This window comes from Lampris incognitus, chromosome 7, assembly GCF_029633865.1.
Source record: "Lampris incognitus isolate fLamInc1 chromosome 7, fLamInc1.hap2, whole genome shotgun sequence".
Taxonomy (NCBI): Eukaryota; Metazoa; Chordata; class Actinopteri; order Lampriformes; family Lampridae; genus Lampris; species Lampris incognitus.
The window spans coordinates 55,592,088-55,611,658 of record NC_079217.1 but is presented as its reverse complement, the minus strand read 5'-3'; the positions used below and the strand labels follow the sequence as shown (position 1 = coordinate 55,611,658).

The 19,571-nt window shown below is 44.5% G+C and overlaps 1 protein-coding gene across 3 annotated transcripts in view; it reads left to right on the top strand.

Annotated features, from left to right (window-relative positions):
* The window catches only part of mecom (MDS1 and EVI1 complex locus), a 112,788-nt gene extending 94,056 nt beyond the window's left edge, over positions 1 to 18,732 (top strand). For all 3 annotated transcript variants that reach the window (XM_056283055.1, XM_056283056.1, XM_056283054.1), the window contains 10 exons: positions 1,617 to 3,018; positions 3,849 to 3,936; positions 5,523 to 5,549; positions 9,282 to 9,448; positions 10,087 to 10,164; positions 11,969 to 12,138; positions 13,029 to 13,173; positions 15,636 to 15,863; positions 16,036 to 16,222; positions 16,686 to 18,732. In XM_056283055.1, the coding sequence (XP_056139030.1) occupies positions 1,617 to 3,018; positions 3,849 to 3,936; positions 5,523 to 5,549; positions 9,282 to 9,448; positions 10,087 to 10,164; positions 11,969 to 12,138; positions 13,029 to 13,173; positions 15,636 to 15,863; positions 16,036 to 16,222; positions 16,686 to 16,820 (2,627 nt within the window). In that variant the 3' untranslated portion in view covers positions 16,821 to 18,732. The remainder of the gene's footprint in view (positions 1 to 1,616; positions 3,019 to 3,848; positions 3,937 to 5,522; positions 5,550 to 9,281; positions 9,449 to 10,086; positions 10,165 to 11,968; positions 12,139 to 13,028; positions 13,174 to 15,635; positions 15,864 to 16,035; positions 16,223 to 16,685) is intronic.
* The last annotated feature ends 839 nt before the right edge of the window (positions 18,733 to 19,571 follow it).

The window sequence follows — 19,571 nt, the reverse complement described above, 5'->3', positions numbered from 1 at the left end:
GACGGATGAACAAATACGTGCATGCGTAAAGAGAGTACAACAAACACACTAACAAATACTTATTTTCAGTTTATACAATTTCAGCTCAAACAGGTCCATTTCACTTTCCTACACTTTAAACACAATGTAGAAAACCAGAGAATTTTTACATTTATTCAAGTTTATTTTTTCTATATTACTAGTTTGATCAAATCTGATGGTACAATCCAGTCGACAGCAAGTTACACACCGCATCAAGGTGATTTTAATCTCTAATAAAAAAACAAAAACAAATAAAAATGCGACTTTTGAGCTTTGTTTATAAAAATTGAACTTTATAAGATCACATACCCACATAAGCTGAGGATGCCCGTTATTTATATTGGTTCCACATATTGTTTTTGTGCCCTTTTTAACCCTGCCCCATCTCCACCCTCTGGCTGGAAGGCATCCAAGCTATAGAGCACTGCAAGCATAACCGTTTCCCAGTAAAGTTTTTCTGAAGACTGAAAAGCGGCGTGGGCAAAACTTGATTCCTCAGTATTTGGATCTGTCTGATCTGTGTGTCCCGGTGTGATCAGGTGTTCAGTCCTGCTTAAATAAGGGCTAAAGCTGTAGCTTGGCCGGAGCTGTATTATTTTATTAGTGGTGATAGTCGACATCATCTGCCATGTTATTACACACATTCTTATCCCAATTACAGAACAAAAAGCATCTGGGACAACAAGTCATTCAGCTCCTACGTTGACAGACTCATAATGGCAGAAGATAGTGTTGGATAGTACGATTTTGTCCCGCAGCAGGGTGTCATCTCTGTGCATCCCCAGGGTCAGACAGAGACTGACAGGTATAAATGGTTTGACTGAGAGGAGAGGATGACAGGGACAGGGCAATAGAGACAAGGTGAGCAGACTGAAGGGGCAACAAGAGAGCAAGAGAGGCAAAGAGGGAGTGAGGGTGAGGGGGGAGAGAGAGGGGCAGTAGAGGACGTGAGACCTGTCCCTGGGAACCGGACCTGCAGGATAGGATTCATTCAACTCTGCTTCCTTTACAAACTTAAAATAGAGCCATTGTACTGTGTGTGTGTGTGTGTGTGTGTGTGTGTGTGTGTGTGTGTGTGTGTGTGTGTGTGTGTGTGTGTGTGTGTGTGTGTATCCGTGTGTGTGTCAGTGTCCATGCGTCCCTGTGTCTCTGTCATGTGAATACTATTTAAATGCATGTCTCTGAGTGTGTGTCACTGTGATTGTTTATGGACTCCCTGGGAGCGACCCTGAGAGCACAATAGGGCTGGATATGCCTGGGACTTTAGTTTGATGTGCAGGTGATGGGTGGCAGACGCTGACTCACACCATCAGACAAACAGCCCCCCTGACAATGCCAGGATCTCGAGCCTCATCTCTCTCTTTTTTACGTACTGGAAAAAGCATTGTCAGAGGAGTGATGGGAAAACTAGCTTATCATTCATTCTGTATTTCCTCTGTGTTAGCTTCAGTCAGCCAGAAGCCCATCCCTAGATTAAGAAAAGATGCACTACAGTGTAATGTAATGTGTGTGTGTGTGTGTGTGTGTGTGTGTGTATATTTGTACTGTCTGTTGTATACTTACACGTTCTGTGTCTGTCTCCTTGTCTCCTGCAGGTGAGGTGTGTCACAAGTCCTACACCCAGTTCTCTAACCTGTGCCGTCACAAGCGCATGCACGCTGACTGCCGCACGCAGATCAAGTGCAAGGACTGTGGCCAGATGTTCAGCACCACCTCCTCCCTCAACAAACACCGTCGTTTCTGTGAAGGGAAAAATCATTTCACGGCAGGGGGGTTGTTTGCCCAGGGTTTACCCCTGCCCGGGACCCCTGGCATGGACAAGTCGGCACTAGCGGCGATGGGCCACAGTAGTGCTGGCCTGGCTGATTACTTTGGGGCCAATCGCCCCCACAGTGGGTTGACCTTTCCTGCCGCCCCAGCATTTCCCTTCAGCTTCCCTGGCTTGTTCCCCTCGGGACTCTATCACCGTCCCCCCCTCATCCCTGCCACCACATCCCCTGTTAGACGGCCAGCACCGGGTGCTGCTGCTGTTCCTGGCACAGAATTGAATAAGAGCCCATTGCTGCCACCAAGCCCCGGGGCCCAGGAGGCCCGGGAACTCCTCAAATCTCTCCAGAAGGATGGAGGCTCACTTGGCAACCAGATACCTGGGACAAAAGTCACCAACCAGAGCTCCTCATCTTCCACCAAGCAGCGAAACAAGCTCAGCGATCAGTCGGAGAGCAGCGACCTAGATGACGTCAGCACGCCCAGCGGTAGTGACCTGGAGAGCACATCGGGCTCCGAGCTGGAGAGTGACCTGGACAGTGAGAGGGAGCGGGGGGCGGCTGGCTGTGAAAACGGCAAGGGCCCTAAGAGGAAGGCCAGTGAAGGAGGCCCCCAGAGTCCCACCCTGTCGGGCAGCAGTGCTACCAAAGACTTCCCGGGCCCTGCCCTCTTTCCCCCCTCGCTGGACGAGCACACGGCTGTGTCGGGGGCTGTCAATGACTCTATCAAGGCCATTGCCTCCATCGCCGAGAAGTACTTTGGCTCCACAGGGTTGGTTGGCCTACAGGACAAGAAGGTCGGCTCGCTGCCCTATCCCTCAATGTTCCCATTGCCTTTTTTTCCAGCCTTCTCTCCTCCTGTCTACCCTTTCCCAGACAGGGAGCTCCGACCCCCAGCCCCAAAGGGGGAGCCAAAGTCGCCAACGGATGATGCAAAGAAGACCCAGGTTAGATCATCATCTGAGTCGCCCTTTGACCTCACCACCAAGCGAAAGGAGGAAAAGCCTGCTCCCTTTGCCCCCTCCAAACCAGAGGCTTCCCATTCCACCAATCAGGACCAGCCTCTCGACCTGAGCATGGGGACCAGGGGCCGTGGCAGTCATGCCAGGGAGGAAGAGACGAAGAAGAACTTAGGGTATGGAGAGGAGAAGACAATGGTGGAGATACCCAAAGCTGATGCCTCTCTACAGCATGCCAGACCCACTCCGTTTTTTATGGACCCAATCTACAGGTACTGTGATCCCCAGTTCTACACTTCCCATTGCACAAACAGTGGACACTGCTTATAGTGATCACATTTATAGTGATCAACTGCTTATGCAGAGCAAAAGTTCATTCCTGTACTGACACTGTTTGAAAAATCTGCTTATTGTGAACACACAGACCACTTAAACTGATCATTTGTCAGGATCATTGTTGTGATCAATGTTAAAATGTTCAATTATTCTACTGCTTCTTGCCATGATACTTAATGGAGCTACCTCCACTCCAAAAATCCAAAGATCTGCCTCCAGATAGGCTAAAGTGGCATAGGCCTACTTTCATTTCCAGGCCTCAGCCTACTGTTATCAAAAATGTACTTTAGGCAATGCTAAGTGATAATACTGTCACTTATAGACTATATTTAAATTCCTGTTTGAAGCATTTGAAGCAGCTGACATTTTGTTAGTAAAATAGCAGACAATAGGCTACTGTCTCTCAGTCAAATAAATCCAGTAAAATAAAAACCTTGACTTTGCTTAAATTGATTGACTGTTAGCTGGATGGATGCAATCGTTATAAACAGTTTCCACTGCAACACATTTAATCTGTTGATGACCCATTTTAGAGTTTTTATTTTTTCGGGGAACAACAAAAAGTGTTAATAATTACAGTTTTTTTTGTTGTCCTCTTTAAATATTTTCTTGCAAAAGAAGTATTGTTGAACATGAGGTGATGCTCAGTAAATAATGTTATTGCTCTGACACACGGTTCTGTAGTAGTTCCCTGAATAGTACTGTGTGCTAGTGCTGATGGCTGCTGGGTGTGTGTAAAGAGCTGATAGAATTGTACTATCAGCAGGGTTGAGAAGCGGAAGATGAGCGATCCGTTTGAGGCTCTGAAAGACAAGTACATGCGACCAGCTCCAGGCTTCCTCTTCCACCCGCAGGTAAGTGTGGTGTGTTTTTGCTTCACCGAGAACTTCTCTGTTAGGGGGGCATTTGGGGTAGTAAATGGGGTAGCTTTACTCTTGACTACAGAAATGATTAAAACCCCCAACTTGTCAATGATAAGTTTTAGGGTAAATTATGACTGGCCACCCCATCAACTGTCCAGCTTTATCGCCCACCGCTCATGATATGATGTTGAATCCCTGATCTGAGATGAACTGGTAGTAGAAGACTTTAAATCTGTGCGAGGTTAACTTCCAAATCACAAGTTCAGATTGTTATTGTACCCAAACTGTACCAGCAGTGATCGTGTTCATTTTCTACAAGCCGACTTCTAATCCATCACAATTTTTGAATGTTTGTCATCTCCCGATATGCCAAAGAGGGCATTGTTATATCATTAAATCTAAAAATCTTGTCAGCAGTGTGGAGTAAAAGCCGTCACGAAAATGCCTGTTCGGGCTGACTGGTCTACGTTAATGGCAATTAGAATAAGGTTCCAGCCTTGTCCAAGCTACAGCCTGTTAAGCCTGTTCTCAGCTATCTGAAGCAGATGTGGAAGAAGGAAAGGGCACACAGTGACACGTCTTCACATAACATGTCTTTCATTACAATATAAAAAATGATATGCTCTTAAAGCACAGTTTTCTGCCCTCAAGTCCTCTAGCCAGTATTTCAATCGTGTGTGTGTGTGTGTGTGTGTGTGTGTGTGTGTGTGTGTGTGTGTGTGTGTGTGTGTGTGTGTGTGTGTGTGTGTGTGTGTGTGTGTTTGTATCTGCTTGTGTAGACATGCATGTATGTGCCTGTCTTTGACGTATTGCATTGACGTGCATTTATTCACTCACCCTTTGTAGGGCGAGAACGGTCCGTCGAAAAGTGAAAACACTGCTTTCTCAGGCATATGACTTTTTTTTTTCTTTTTCTTTTACTGGCCGTTTCAGGTCTGGTTTTTACAGGCTGTTTCATTTGTCTGATTTATGTCCCCTGTCCAGACTGCTGTACGGTCCAGTCAGCCCGGCCTGCAGCAGCCACATGGCCATTCCACACGCCTTAATGAGGTGTCCTATCAGTAGAAACGCTAACAGAGTGCTTAGGCCATCTTTATGACTTTATGATGTCTGGACACACAAATCATTTCCAGAAAAACCAGACCAGACTAGGTCTAATCCAGGCCAGGCAAGGGGCCCTTCTGTATACTTTTGAGTGGTTTTGTTTTCAGTCACCTGACTCACTTACACTTAGGGGTCTGAAATTTCTAAACTTTCAGTGATTCAGATCCCCCCCCTCCCCCATTTCCTGGAAATAAATTTCATCGCAGCACTGGCTAAGACTCTGCATACTGCGATTATATTTGCAGCGTGGTAAAATGAGCTTATCGAACAACAGGAACTGTTGGGAACTGTAAGAGCTCCCGTTAACCCATTGGCAAAACTCTGCAGATGGACTGCCCATAACTCGTTCAATTTTAATCACGCTGCAGCCCACCGCCCCTACTATACTCATATGTGTCCAATCAAAACTGTTGATTCATGCACCACTTACTGGTTCTGACTGCTCTCTCTTTTCCTTCTGTCCTGCCCCTCAGTTTCGTATGCCAGATCAGAGAACTTGGGTAAGTTCCTCTTTAAAACTACAGTAAAACTACAGTACTGCCCTGTGTCTGTGCTTTCCACCAAACAGAACGTGCTGCAACACCTCTGCATGGACATTTTTCAATGAACATCACCCTGCTTTCACATGACTTCCACCGGACAAACGTACACCATCATGTATGCGTTTATAAATATATATTTATAGTTTTTCCAAGAATAGCATCGTGCCTCACTTGCTGCCAATTGCCACCTCAAATTAACAGAAGTTGGAGGACCTCTTCCCTTTTAGATCTGTTTACATCCCACATACATTCAGATGGACTCCCCACACGCCCTAATATGAAAGGGTTGGAGTGGGGATTTCCAGTGGAGCTGCATCCAGCCCATCTCATAGTTCTGTATTTGTGTCTGCTTATTTGTAGAATGAAGCTACGCCAGGGACACGGGGTGGGGGGGTGGGGGTGAGTATAAGGCAGGGGGGCGGGTGGCGGCTCGGGGGCTCCTTTAAACGAGCGGCAGGGTAACAGTCTCTTTGGGACGTGGCTGGGGGATGAGGGGGGCGAGTTCCTCCCCGTAGACATCTGGTTCCTGATAAAGATCAACAATCGAGAATGCATCTTGCTAATTAAGCCGTTCTCAGCATCACTGACATCTGAAGATAGCCAATCAACAGCCGGTCCCAGAGAGACACTACAGCAACAAGCAAGTTCACAGAAACACACACATTGTGCCCGGAGGAAAGGACCGGGAGTTAGAGGTCTTGGAGAGAAATCGGGTATTTAAAAAAAAGAAAGAAAAAAAGAACAAGGCTTTCAAAAAGTCCCTTTTGAGCAAAATGTGCAGGGTTTTATCCTCCTCACATCATCTTCCACCAAATTGGACATTTAACACAGAGATATGTCAAACACTGGCCAAATGAACCTGATGAATTTGGTTCAAAGCTCTAGATTATTCCAGCCCAGAAATATAATTTAAGACTAATAACTGCTGTTTGGAAAATTCCTCACCAATCAGTAATTTAATGTAGCGATTTTCTTTACTGATGTAATCAGATTACTTTGCATATAAATCTTGAAAAATACCGCACTTGTACAGGTTACAAAGGTAAAGTCAGTCTGAAGACACAAACAGAGTTTTGTCTTTAAACACACTTTTAGACAAACCGTTTCAAAATGTGACGGACTTGTATTTGCAGGGCACTGTCCAAGAAACACATACTTCTTGTACTAGTGACTTGTTTATCTCAGCAGGACTCAGTCATTCTATAATAACAATCCGACAAATATAGATAAAAGGTAGTAGTCCTGCACTGTTATCTGGCCCAGCCTTTAGCTGTTGGGATGAAGGTGCAGGATCAGGGCTGGGCTGGTGGCAGCAGGTGGCAGCATCGTCCTCAGTGGATGTAACTGGCTTTAACAGCTCCACAACTATCTGGACAGACAGGCTCCATATCAGCCACAGCTGCAGGGCGCAGGAGTTACGCTCTCTCACCGAGCACCCACGCTCAAAAGAAATTTGAAAGCTTTTCACATCCCCCCCCCCCTCTCTCTCCATCTCTCTCTCGCACATTTGATTCATGGCATGCAGCACCGGCATATTCATAATGAAACGGACCTGACACTTCACATCCTCCCTCAGTGGGAACGTCGACGGCTGTGGCAGGAACTTTACACTCTGCCGTCACTCCCAATCAGATGGTCCTAACACCCAACTCCTTCATCCTCCATCAGCCTCTCTTTGTTTGAGTGTTTTCTTTCTTTTTTGTTAGTTTTTTAATCTTGTTTCACCTCTCCTAGTCTGCCTATATTTATCCCTTCTGTTACTCTTCTGTCTTTCTCTGCCATCCTCTATTTGTTTATCACCTGCACTTTTTGCTCCCATTCTCTCTCTCACTCCCTCTCTCTCACCCTCTCTATCTTCCATTCTCTATCTTGGCGTGATGCCCGAGAGTGACGGCGAGGGAGAGAGGGAGATGGAATGTCAGAGTAGGAGGGCTCTGGTGGACGACCAGAAATCACCATTGATTTGCTGCCTTATTGAAATAAGAATAAGAAACAGGCTGAAAATTCAATACACGCAAAATAATGCAAATTTGTGTGGCCTCTGAAAGAAAAAGTCTCCTGTGTGTGAGATGGGCTGACAGGCCCTGTAGCCTATGGGGACCAGCCCCCTCCTCCTCCTTCACTTCCTCTCCTCCTGCCCCCTCATCCCTCCCCCATCCCGCCCCTCTCAGCACAGCGATATCATTATTACCCGTGTCTGGCCCTTGATCAGTAATGTCAACATCTTTCATATTGACGAATGTGCTGTCTGCTCGCATTGTGCACAGAATGGTTTACAGCCCGGCATTGGACATGAATCACTCCTCTGCCCCACAGTGCACACACAATGTACATACACACACGCGTGAGCGCGCACACTCATACGTGCACTTTGCACATGCAAACACATATACACACACACATCACACGCACATATAACTGTAAGCACAGGTACACTTCACACACATTACAAACACATATTCCTCTCCCTCTCTCTTTCTGTCTCATACACACACACACACACACACACACACACACTCTTTTACATATATTGTTGGCAATTAATCAACTATTGCCACCATGCAGTACATACGTATCCTCTCATTCACACACACACATGCAGCACACACACACACACTCTTTTACATATATTGTTGGCAATTAATCAACTATTGCCACCATGCAGTACATACGTATTCTCTCATTCACACACACACATGCAGCACACACAAACAAACACACGCTCTCTTTTACATATATTGTTGTCAATTAATCAACTATTGCCACCATGCAGTACATACGTATTCTCTCATTCACACACACACACACACATGCAACACATACACAGACACAGAGCGCACAAACAAACACACACACACACACAGCACACAAACAAACACACAGCCTGTGTGACAAGTACATGTATCTCCTCTGTCCTTGGAGGGTGTGTGATGAAAGCAAATGTTCAGCATCATTAGTAGACTGGCTGCGGCCCTCATTCCTGTGCCTTTGCATCTGCGAATAGTATGAGTCTGTAGCTGCATAATGTGTGTGGGTATGTATTTACATGGGTGTGCGAGAGAGAAAAAATGAAAACGGGAGAGAGAGAGATTGCTAAATTCAACATAGAAACCATCTCACTTTCTTTACACCAAAGAGCATATTTGGTTTGGATTTAAAGAATACCGATCACAGTAAAAGTAATTTGGCATGAACATGTGTTGGGGGCATTGACCTTGTAATTCATTGATCACTGATGAACATCACGATGAAAATGCATTCATTCATTTTTTTACCTGGTTTGATGCCTGTTTTGCAAGGCAAGTAACCAGACTCATTCATAAAGTGGTTTATGAGCAAATCTGCAGTCAATTGTTAATACATAATATTACGTAACAAAGTGGTAATTTATTTTATGTAGGTCTTTAATGCAGTTCTAGTGGGGTAATAAATATAGACTATGTTAAACATTGGCACCTGTACTCTTGTTTTCAGAGCATATAAGTTGTCCGAATTGCGAGCATATTTTAAATTTTAATGCATCTTGATCAAAAAAAAGAAAAAAGAAAAAAGTAAAAGAACCCAAAATAAGCTTTTTCAGCTGTACCACTGCTGAGCCTCAATTGACTTCACAATATTAAGTGAGCTTTAATGTGTTTCTGACATGAGTAGTAACGCCTCGGGGATTTATGCCATTTTTTCTCTCTGTAGATGTCGGCCATCGAGAACATGGCAGAGAAGCTTGAGACATTTGGCTCACTAAAGCCCGAGTCAGGCGACCTGCTTCGAGCCGTCCCCTCCATGTTTGACTTCAGAGCCCCACCATCGGCCCTGCCGGACACGCTGCTCCGCAAGGGCAAGGAGCGCTACACCTGCAGGTGACTACGGCAACCTATTCCCACCCGGGCCTTCTGACATCATTGTGTCAGCACACCTTATTTCTTAACTGCCTCCATGACGTTGAGCTTTGCAGTGTAGTGCTATTTCCCGAACATTTTACTCTGCAGTGTGTTTGGTCTGCACTGAAATTGGATTTAATGTTGCGTTTACTGAAAGGATTTGTGGTCATTTGTTACCAAGTGGTAGCTGAATGACTGTGTTGTCCCTAAGTCCAGTGTCGGCTGAGATAAACACTTTAGTTTCAAAGTCATGGCTGAAGGGATGTCCTTGTGGTGCACTGTGAGCGGTATATAACCAGCGATTACCCCCCTTCTGTCCATCACACTGTGTACACGAGGAGGTATCGCCGATTAGCAGATTAATAAGATGTGCTTTGATCCAGCCCTTTCTGTTTGTGTGTATTTCTTTGTGTGCATGCATGTGTGTGTGTTCATATCTCTGCACCGCAGCCGTCTAAATACTGCACATATTCATGTAAATGTACAGTTTATAATACAACGCTTCCACTCGTTTGAAGCATTAGGTCTCCTTCAGCGATGTGCTTGGGTGTGATTAAGCATGAAATTTATTGCTTGTAAATTGTGTTCTGAAGAACCGTTTATTTTGTCTTCCACAGGTACTGCGGTAAAATATTCCCACGCTCTGCAAACCTGACCCGCCACCTCAGAACCCATACAGGAGAACAACCATATAGGTGAGGCTGTAGTTATGCACACAGGCACACACACACACGCATACACGCATACATACGCATACACACATATGCACGTGCGTACACACACAGGCACAGAAACATGCATTATAAGGTAGCAGAGTTGGCATAAGTCAGTGATGCATGAACAGAAAGTCTCAGTTGGATCTGTACCTGTGTGTTAATGTAGTAATATGTCTGTGTATTTAACATTAGCGTGGGCCTTAAAGTGAGGTTACTGAGCTTTGCTGTCTTGGAGTGGCTAGTCAGGACATAAGCCTCTTTCTCTCCCTTCCTTATTACTACCCCTCAGTCTCATTCCCAAGAACACGCATAATACAGAGTAATAACATGGAAACGCTTTACCACAACACATGTTGGTGAGATTTATAGCACACAACGTCAAACACTTTTAAAAAGTCTTCAGCACCCCACACATGCATCGGGAAACACGGCGTTTCACACGGCATGCTCGCCGTCAGACAGACAGTGCAGCAGACACATAGACACAGCTCATTCGTTAGCAGCAGCACTGCACTCAGTGTGTGGATGCTTTCCCAGGGAATTCTTGTCTGCAGTTAAGAACAAAGTTTATGTATGTTTTCCTCTGCCATAAAAGCCGAGAGCAATTATCCCACTGCTAAATAATTTCCCCGATGAAAAATGGTGGTCTTCACTCGGGTGACAGGAGGGGGGTTTGAAGTTGAGTTGGTAAGGGAAGCAGAGAAATGGGGAGGAAGTATGGTGAAAAATTGGGGTGATGAGGCACACGGGCAGATTTCCAGGACTGGCAGCTGTGGTCATTCCTCTTGTGTGCATGAGGCTAGACTGGAGCTGGGTGGGAGAGCAATGACTACTTTTTTCAAGCACAGCTTACAAAAGGTTATCAGTTACTTTGTTATGTATGTGGGCGTCTGAGGGGTATGAAGTGCAGTGGCCATTGTTAAACAGCCACATATCAGCATCCATCTTGCAGCCGTTTTGCACAATGTGCCAGTTCCTCCCAGGGTTGAAGTGCTGTGTAGGAGCAGGGAAGTAAGCAAATAAAAAGTGTATCTTTAAACATTAAGTACATGCGTGTAATGATAAGCCCCGTCTGGGACGGCTAGGTCCTGTAGTAACCATGGTAGTGGAATTTTGGCTCGAAAGCTTAAGAGAGGCCAATCGACCACAGGGAAGATGGAGAGACAGACCCAGGCTTCCACTGACCCAGTCTGATAGACCGCACTCCACACGCTGGCATGCCATTAAAGATCACTGCTGTTTATTGTAATTTTTTTGTGGAGATAACCGTGGGGTTCCTGAGGGACAGCCAATCGAGCAAGCTAATTCTAGCAGAAGAAAAGATGTAATCTTCTCGTATAATTTTGCATGAAGAAACTTGGCAAGGGCCTCTAATTTCAGAGGGCCAGAACCAAATCTGTTGCGTGCTTATTTTGTGAGAGAAGAATGCAGTTTTATTGCATTGGCTGGAGATAAGAGGCAGAGCTGTTTCACCTTGAACAGGCTCCTCCATCATGTCTGTGATGGTGGGACTAAGAGAGCGAGAGAGAGAGTGTGTGTGTGTGTGTGTGTGTGTGTGTGTGTGTGTGTGTGTGTGTGTGTGTGTATAACGCATTATTCACCCATTACCTCGAAACAAATCACATGTTGTTGCACATGTTGATTGATGATTCATTATCATGGGCAGTGCTGCTAATGACTATCAGCTTGTGTGTCTTTTGCTGCTTTTGTCATTCTGATTTTGTCATGAGCTTAAAAAAAAGTTTAATGTTCAAAGCCAACTCTATTTTACTCCTTCCTGCAGGTGTAAGTACTGTGACCGTTCCTTCAGCATATCCTCCAACCTGCAGCGCCACATTCGCAATATCCACAACAAGGAGAAGCCCTTCAAGTGTCATCTGTGTGACCGCTGCTTCGGCCAGCAGACCAACCTGGACCGCCACCTAAAGAAGCATGAGAACGGCAACCTCTCAGGTGTGAACTGCAAAGTAGCCTTGAACATTCGCAAAATACACAGTTGCTGTGCAGGGATTCATCAAGATAATGGACAAAAAGAGTTCAGAGAATGGTTTGAAAATGTGAAAATCTACTGATTTCAACCATGTGTAAGCAACAATGATGTTATCAGTGAATAATTTAATACTCTTGGAGCATTTTCCTTTGCGGTTTAGTGGTCCACAGAGCACTGGTCGACTTAAGATTATACATTTATGTGCTGTGCACGCAACATGAATTTTCAGCCTCCCTAAATTTCAGCTGTAAATTCTCCTCAGCATCCCACCTATCCCCACCCAGCTGACAGCCCAGTGCAACAGGTCTCAGAGGAGACAATTCAGTTGTTCAGGCATGATGACCACGCTAATCAAATATTACAGAAATGATCTGTCATACTGTCCAGCTTCGGCCTCGTATTGTATACGATTCTGCAGATGGTGACACTGTCTAAGTATGACCTAACACTTTAACGTGCAGAAAACACATGCAACGGTTCCTGGTCATACACAGTTGATTAGCTTTTTTTGAATGGTTATGAGTAACTGTATGTCATTATCGTCAACAACGACACATTTTTGCCAGGTTATTCCATTTTTTTTCACCTGCCACTTTAAGCCCTAAAGCACGCACTCTCTCAGTGATGTCAACATTACCTTTTAATTGTAAACAATTAAAGAAGAAGCCTTTTTTCACATCAACACATTTCCCATGTGGGCACATCCCCACCACAGGGCTGTGAGGGTTAAGCTACATACCAAGTACTTATATCATAGGTTTTACTCTTGCTAAAGAAATATGAAAAACATGAAATACCAGAAAAATTAGTAAAACTTACTAAAATTCAAGGTAAAACGGTTTCATCTCTGCAGGCACTGCAATGTCCTCCCCGCAATCTGAACTGGACAGCGGCAGCGCCATTTTGGATGACAAAGAGGACTCCTACTTCAATGAAATACGAAATTTTATTGGCAACACAGGGCAGAACCAGACATCACCTGATCCCTCTGAAGAAGGGTAAGCACAGTTTATATTTATATATATATATATATATATATATATATATATATATATATATGCAAACTACACTACTTGCTGGCTTTCCCCAACAGATCCTCAGGATTGAAAGCTAAAAAGGAAGATGATTACAGACAAAAAACAAGGGAATACCACCTTTTATTGACTCTCATTGACCACCTTTCCACAATAGCCATAAGTATGTCAGGGTCAGAACCCTCTCACACTATGCTGGACATTGTAGAAATTCAACACCCATTTCAAACTATAACCACTGTCTTATTTTCCTCATCTACTGGGGAAATTAGGTGAAACGTTTAATGAGTCAGCTGAAAAAAAGCAGTAGTTATCCCTGAAGTGAAATCCATGCTGTTTCTTAGTTTGATTATGCTACATACCACCCAGCCACACTTTCTTCATTATTAGGTTTTTTCTAGTGCAGACCAGCATTCGGCGTTAGTTATTTAGATTTGGAGAGCAGTGACTGCAGGGCAGTCATTGGTGCAGACCTTTATCATAATCACAACATTTGGGAACATGCCCGAGTGCTTCATAACTACTGACTCTGAGCCGAGTATGTGCACAGACCCATCTCTGCACATACAATTACATCTGACAATTATGCAAATAAATTCCTGGAACTGTGATCCAGCTGGATAACAGTTAAGGGTTCTGCTCAGGTCTGTAGGTTTGTTTTCACATGCCTAACTTAGGCTTGATCACATGGTAGATTGTAAGGCCAGATAAAGATCTCCCGGGTTTAGTATGCGATTGCACAGAAGGCCGGTGAGAGCGGGGCCAGGCAGTGCAGTGTCAGAGGGATGGGGAGGAGAGCGGGAGGGGGACTTGCAGCCGCCTGCCCAGCACATCTGGAACCAACATGTCTGCCGACAGGAAGAGGGTAGAGGGTGGGGTCAAAGGGTCGGTCCGTGTTTCCTTTCAAAGTGCTGCACTCCTTAGTACTTTTGATAGATACTTTATCCTCAGCAAATTACCACGTTTGAAAGTGTAATTAGCGAATCTGTTTTCTTAATCACAGTGCTCTCTCTAGCTCTCCCGGTGCTTCTCTCTTCCTTTATTCAGCCCCGCGAATCTCAACGCAGCATGACTACCACCTTGTCAGCCCCCAGCACTCTCTCCCAGGAGGAGCTTTTAAACTTGGTCCAAAGCATGCTATTATCGACTGCTGATAAAAGAGGAGAGATGATGGAGATTCTGTATTGTGCTAAAATATAGTCTGCAATTATCCCCCACCCCCTTTCTCTCCTTCTCAAGTGGCTAGAACTTCAGCGTTTCCCTTTCAAACACATCATATCCTGTTTACAAGCACCTATGAGATGAATTCATTAGGGGTGTTTTTAAACTTTCCCTAACTATCTGTCTCCGTCTCCCTGTCCACGTCTTCCCGTCCATCTGTCTCTTGACGCTTTGTGCTAGGCAATGGCATTTTTGGGAGCTGACGAAAGACGTCTCAGAGTGTAATTAGTGAATCAGTCTTAATGTGGTTCCAGATGATTTACCAAATGGTGGTTTCCTGTGGCGTTGAGACAGTGGGGCAGATTAAGAGCCAGGCAGTTTGGATAGCTGGCCCTTCCTCACTCCGCAGGGACAGGGGAAATGGGCTGGTTGGCAATGCTCTCATAACTCTCCCACCAAATGGGGCTGTCAGCTAAATATTTTGCCTATTAGATGAATACAAGATAGTAGGGAAAATAAACAAGGAGAGAGGCACGGCACTCCAGCTAAGTGCTGCAGTGATCAACCAAGTGCTGCCGTGCCCAGAGGCCCCAGAGCTGCGATGACAAACGGGATTCCAGCTCCTCTCAAATCCAGCTGCCATGTCCCGTTACATACCAGAGAGAAAAAAGAGAGATCTCAATCTCTCTTTTTTCTTTCTATCTATCCATTTACCCTCTCTATTCTTCTTTTCTTCCTTTCTGCTGCTCTCCCTAAGAGAGATCCTTCTTGACGGAGAAGAGATTCTCAAGAAAATAATGGAGGAAAGAAGCACACATTCCAGCCCAGGGTGTAAATAGGAGTATATACGTTTGCTAGCCATTTGCATATTCCCTCCTATTACATTAGCTATACAGTGGAAACTATTTACAGTGATCACAGTTATTGTGATCAACCACTTATACTGATCAGAAGTCACTGGACCCTGTATTAATAATCTGGTTATTGTGATTTAACTGTCTGGTTGTAGTGATAGTTTTGGGTCTTTTGTACATGGGGAAATTAAAAAAAATAGATAATCATTCTTAAAATTATATCTTTTTGCTAACTTCCATGGTGTTAAACGGTGTCACCTAGGTTTTTTTTCTCCTATAATTAGGAGGGTTGCATTAAGGAATTGCACAGGTAAAATTGAGGGTGTCATATCCTTTACTGTACATCCTCCCCAATCGCCACCTTGGATTTAATATTTTATCAAAAATGTTACTTTATTTTTTTGTGTACAGGTTGAATGGCGGTCAATTTGAAGAGGAAAAGCCACTGATGACTAGCCGAGGGTCGCGTGACCTGGAGGATGAAGAAGTAGAGGAGCTTGGTGCTGATGAGGAGGAAGGAGAGGAGCCTAGCAACACCTCGGAGAAACCAGAGGGTGACGTTCTTCCCAGCAACCTCGACGATGATGTTATACAAGACGACATGGACATGAACCTCAACTGTAAAACTTCTCCAAGGAGGTAAGAGCAGAGCACAAGTGCACTAACAATAGAAATTCTGAGATTATCTGCGATTCTTTATTTGTTGCTGGATAAATTAAGTGCTGATTTTGTGCTCTATAGACCAAATACAAAACTTCAAAATAAGCGTAATGTCTTGAAATTAGTTTTGAGCTATTTTCATTGTCTCTAGGTATGAAGCTGAGGAAGATCAGAGAGGCTACTCAGCCCTTGATCATATCCGTCACTTCTCAGAGATGCATAAGATGGAGGAGAGTGAACTGAGTGACGGAGATGGAGATGAAGAGGGGGGAGCTTTTAGTTCCCCGTCTCTGGCTGAGGCAGTCAAACAGCCATTGTACAGGAAATCAAAGTCCCAGGTATTGCTGAAGAAACATTTAAGTTTATGCGTGCGTGTGGGTCTGTTTGTTCAGCTACATTTGTAAGAACCAATTTGAGCCTTAAACCACAGGAGTGAGGACATTTTGCATAGCAAAGATATTTTGGCCGGTCCTCACTTCTTTAAGGGTCTATTTTATGGTTAGAATTTGGGTTTAGTATTAAGATTCGAATCAGGATTAGGTTGAGGTTAGGGTAGGGGTTAAGATTAAGCATGCAGTTCTGATGGTTAAGGTTAGCGGCTAGAGAATGAACGTAGTCAATGAGGGTCCTCACAAGTATAGAAAAACAAGTGTTTGTGTGTGTTTTTTTTATCGGCATGTCTGATAAAGCGAGATTGGCAGAGTTTATAATTATGTACTTCACGTCATCATATTCACTTAATATACATACCATTTTACATCAAGTATGGTTGAGTTTAACCTTTCCTTTTCTCTTACCTAGGCGTACGCCATGATGCTGTCACTAGCCGACAAGGACTCCCTCCACCCAGCCTCCCACACGCCTGCCACCATGTGGCATAGTTTGGCATGTGCTGCCGCAGAGTCCAGTGCCATCCAGTCCCTCAGCCATGTATGATGACACCCTTCAACCTTCGCCCTTTCACCCCTCAGCCCCTGACTCTGACCTTTGGCACTGGGGGCCCATCACAGGACCATCCACGGGGCCCCCCGGACCTCTGCCCTGACCGTCCATAGACTGACTGCTGAGCAGAACCATGGCCCATCTGACTGCTGAGCACAACGCCTTACACACAAAGCAGGGTCACTGTCCATACAGCTCCTGCCCCAGAAACCCTCAAACAGATATAGAGCAAAACGTCCTCCTGTGACCTTAAAAATTAATTAATGTAATTAAAGATTAATTACATTGTCAGCCAAGATGATAGTTATGATGATGATGATGATGATTATGGTGAAAATAATAATGCTAAAGTAATAATAGCTGTATTTATTCTGCTGAATTTCTGTTTTGCACAGCAAAGGCAGCTGGTGGACAGAGAAGATAGACGTGCTGATTTTTCATTGCTAGTTTGCATTTGTTACCCAGCACATAAACAAAGCAGAGAGAACGTTTGAAGCTGAAACACTGAAATCGGTTTGCGTCTCAAAGACAGACAGTTTCAGCCTATGTTTCACCTCATTTAAAGGGTAAAACCCCAGCTGTGCCAGAGTCCTTCTCATTGGACAAGGAATATCTTTGAAACGTATTACACACAATCTCTTTAACCCCTGGAGATATACAGGTGTTTCTCATAAAACACGTACTTGATGATAAAAACAATGGGGCAGGGTTCCCTAGCAAGCTGGTTTCAGATGAAACCCCTCTCCACGTGAAGACAGCGCAAAAAAACAAAAACAAAAAAAGCGCCACAATGAGAACATCGCTGATGATTGACGAACAAAAAAAAAAAAAAAACACAATTGTAAAAGTGAAACCTTCCAGTTTCCCATCTGCATCTGCATAGCTGCGTATGTCTGCACAATCACAGCACTGTACACAAGTGTCTACCAACTGTTCTCAACTGCACTTCATCCTGCCCACCTGCGCTATCTGTGAAAGGATATAAATAGATTGTCTTTTTAGTGGAAGAAAAGAAAACACCATGTTGTTTTGTCTTTTTTTTTTTTACTGAGATAAGTAGCAAGTGCTGAAGTTGATTGTTGTTCTGTAAAGGGCATACATATGTCTCTCCGAAACATTTTGAATCCATCCTAGTCAGTCAACAATACCACTAAATAGCCTGAATGCTAGTTGTTAGCTACCCCATGCTCGTGTGTCTTTCATTTTTAGACAATCATAATTTTATTTTATTTTTATTTTTTTTTAAAAAATTTTTGGTGTTGTTGTTGTTATTTGCTGTTGTATGTTGAGAATTGTATTTATTTCTTGGCAAAACTGTAGTTTGTTTACTGAATAGCACTGCTCTTAGCCGAGGTGAAGGGGAGATTCCTCGCCGGGCCTATCCCAGAATTCAGTGGGGTTTGTAGATTACGTCTGAGTGCCAGATAGTATTAAACATACCATTCACTCTTTATTCTTCTAATGAAACTGGTCAAGGAATAGATATTACTTAGGGGTTTTTTCTATGACAATTTAATGAGTCAATTGTAAAAAATGAAAAACATTATAAAGAATGAAAGAATTTAAAAAAAAAAGCCAGGTATAATTTCTTCATATCGCATGATTGGTCTGATAAGATCCTGTATCTGACATTTTCTACAGTTGTCTGCAAGCTTGTGTGAAGTTCCGTTCATGTTAATCCCTTGTGCCAAATCTATGATAAATAACAGACTTTCATTTGTTTTTGTTTTTCGTTGTTAATGTTTTTTTGTTTGTTTTTGTCATTGTTGTTTTGTTTATAATCGATTTTAAAAGTAATCAGCAAGTTGAGGTACTTTGTTTTAATGCTTTCTACAATGTAACTGTTATGCATTTCGATTCAATACTGTGGGAGGAGCAACTAAGAAATAAAGGACTACAATGTGGATTGAGTCTCTCTCTCTCTCTCTCTCTCTCTCTCTCTCTCTCTATCAGGATCCCCGACACACACACACACACACCCCTTTTCCCATACTCCTTCTGGCTACCCATCATCACAGCCCAGACAGTGTTTGACTCTGAGACTTGAGTCAGAGAGCCACCTGGCTCTTTCTTCTGGCGCTCCCATGGCCTCCATCAGAGAGGGAGAAGTTGAACTCTGGTCCTCCATTCTCTCCAGGCTTTGGCACACACTCATACAGAGAGAGCGAGAAATGGAGAGAGAGACAGTGAGAAAGAGAGAGGAAAGGAAGAGAAGAGAAGGGTAGCGTGGGCCTGAATGTGGTAGTGGGATAGCAGGCAGGAATGTGTCCTTTTTATTTGTGTCTGTTTGTGGGGCATGATGGATGAGGTGGGTAGATGTGATGACCTGGCTCATCGCTCAAACGCTCAATAAGAGTCCCATCCTGCGGCAGGCCTCCCCATCAGGCACCCCCCTCTGTCGCTGCTGCCAGCCAACGTGGGCGGACATTGTGGCTGGGGGGGTTAGAGGTTCAGCAGCTCCATTGTCCAGTAAGTGGCTGGAGGGGTGGAGGGGGGTGACGGAGAATTGGGCATGACAGTGGAGATGACTGGCGCTGACACTTCACATTTACAGTGCTCTTGGCACCCTAATGGATGGGGTGTTTTCTTAGGGCCTGTCGTCAGCCCTCAGGGCTCTATGGGCCGTCCAGCTTTGATGAGGTCATAGGGGGTCAGCCAGCGTTGATGAGGTCAGCGTGGGTCCTTCAGCTTTGATGAGGTCAGCTGGATTGGTGGTTGTGGTGGTGCAGGCCAGGCCCATAATGG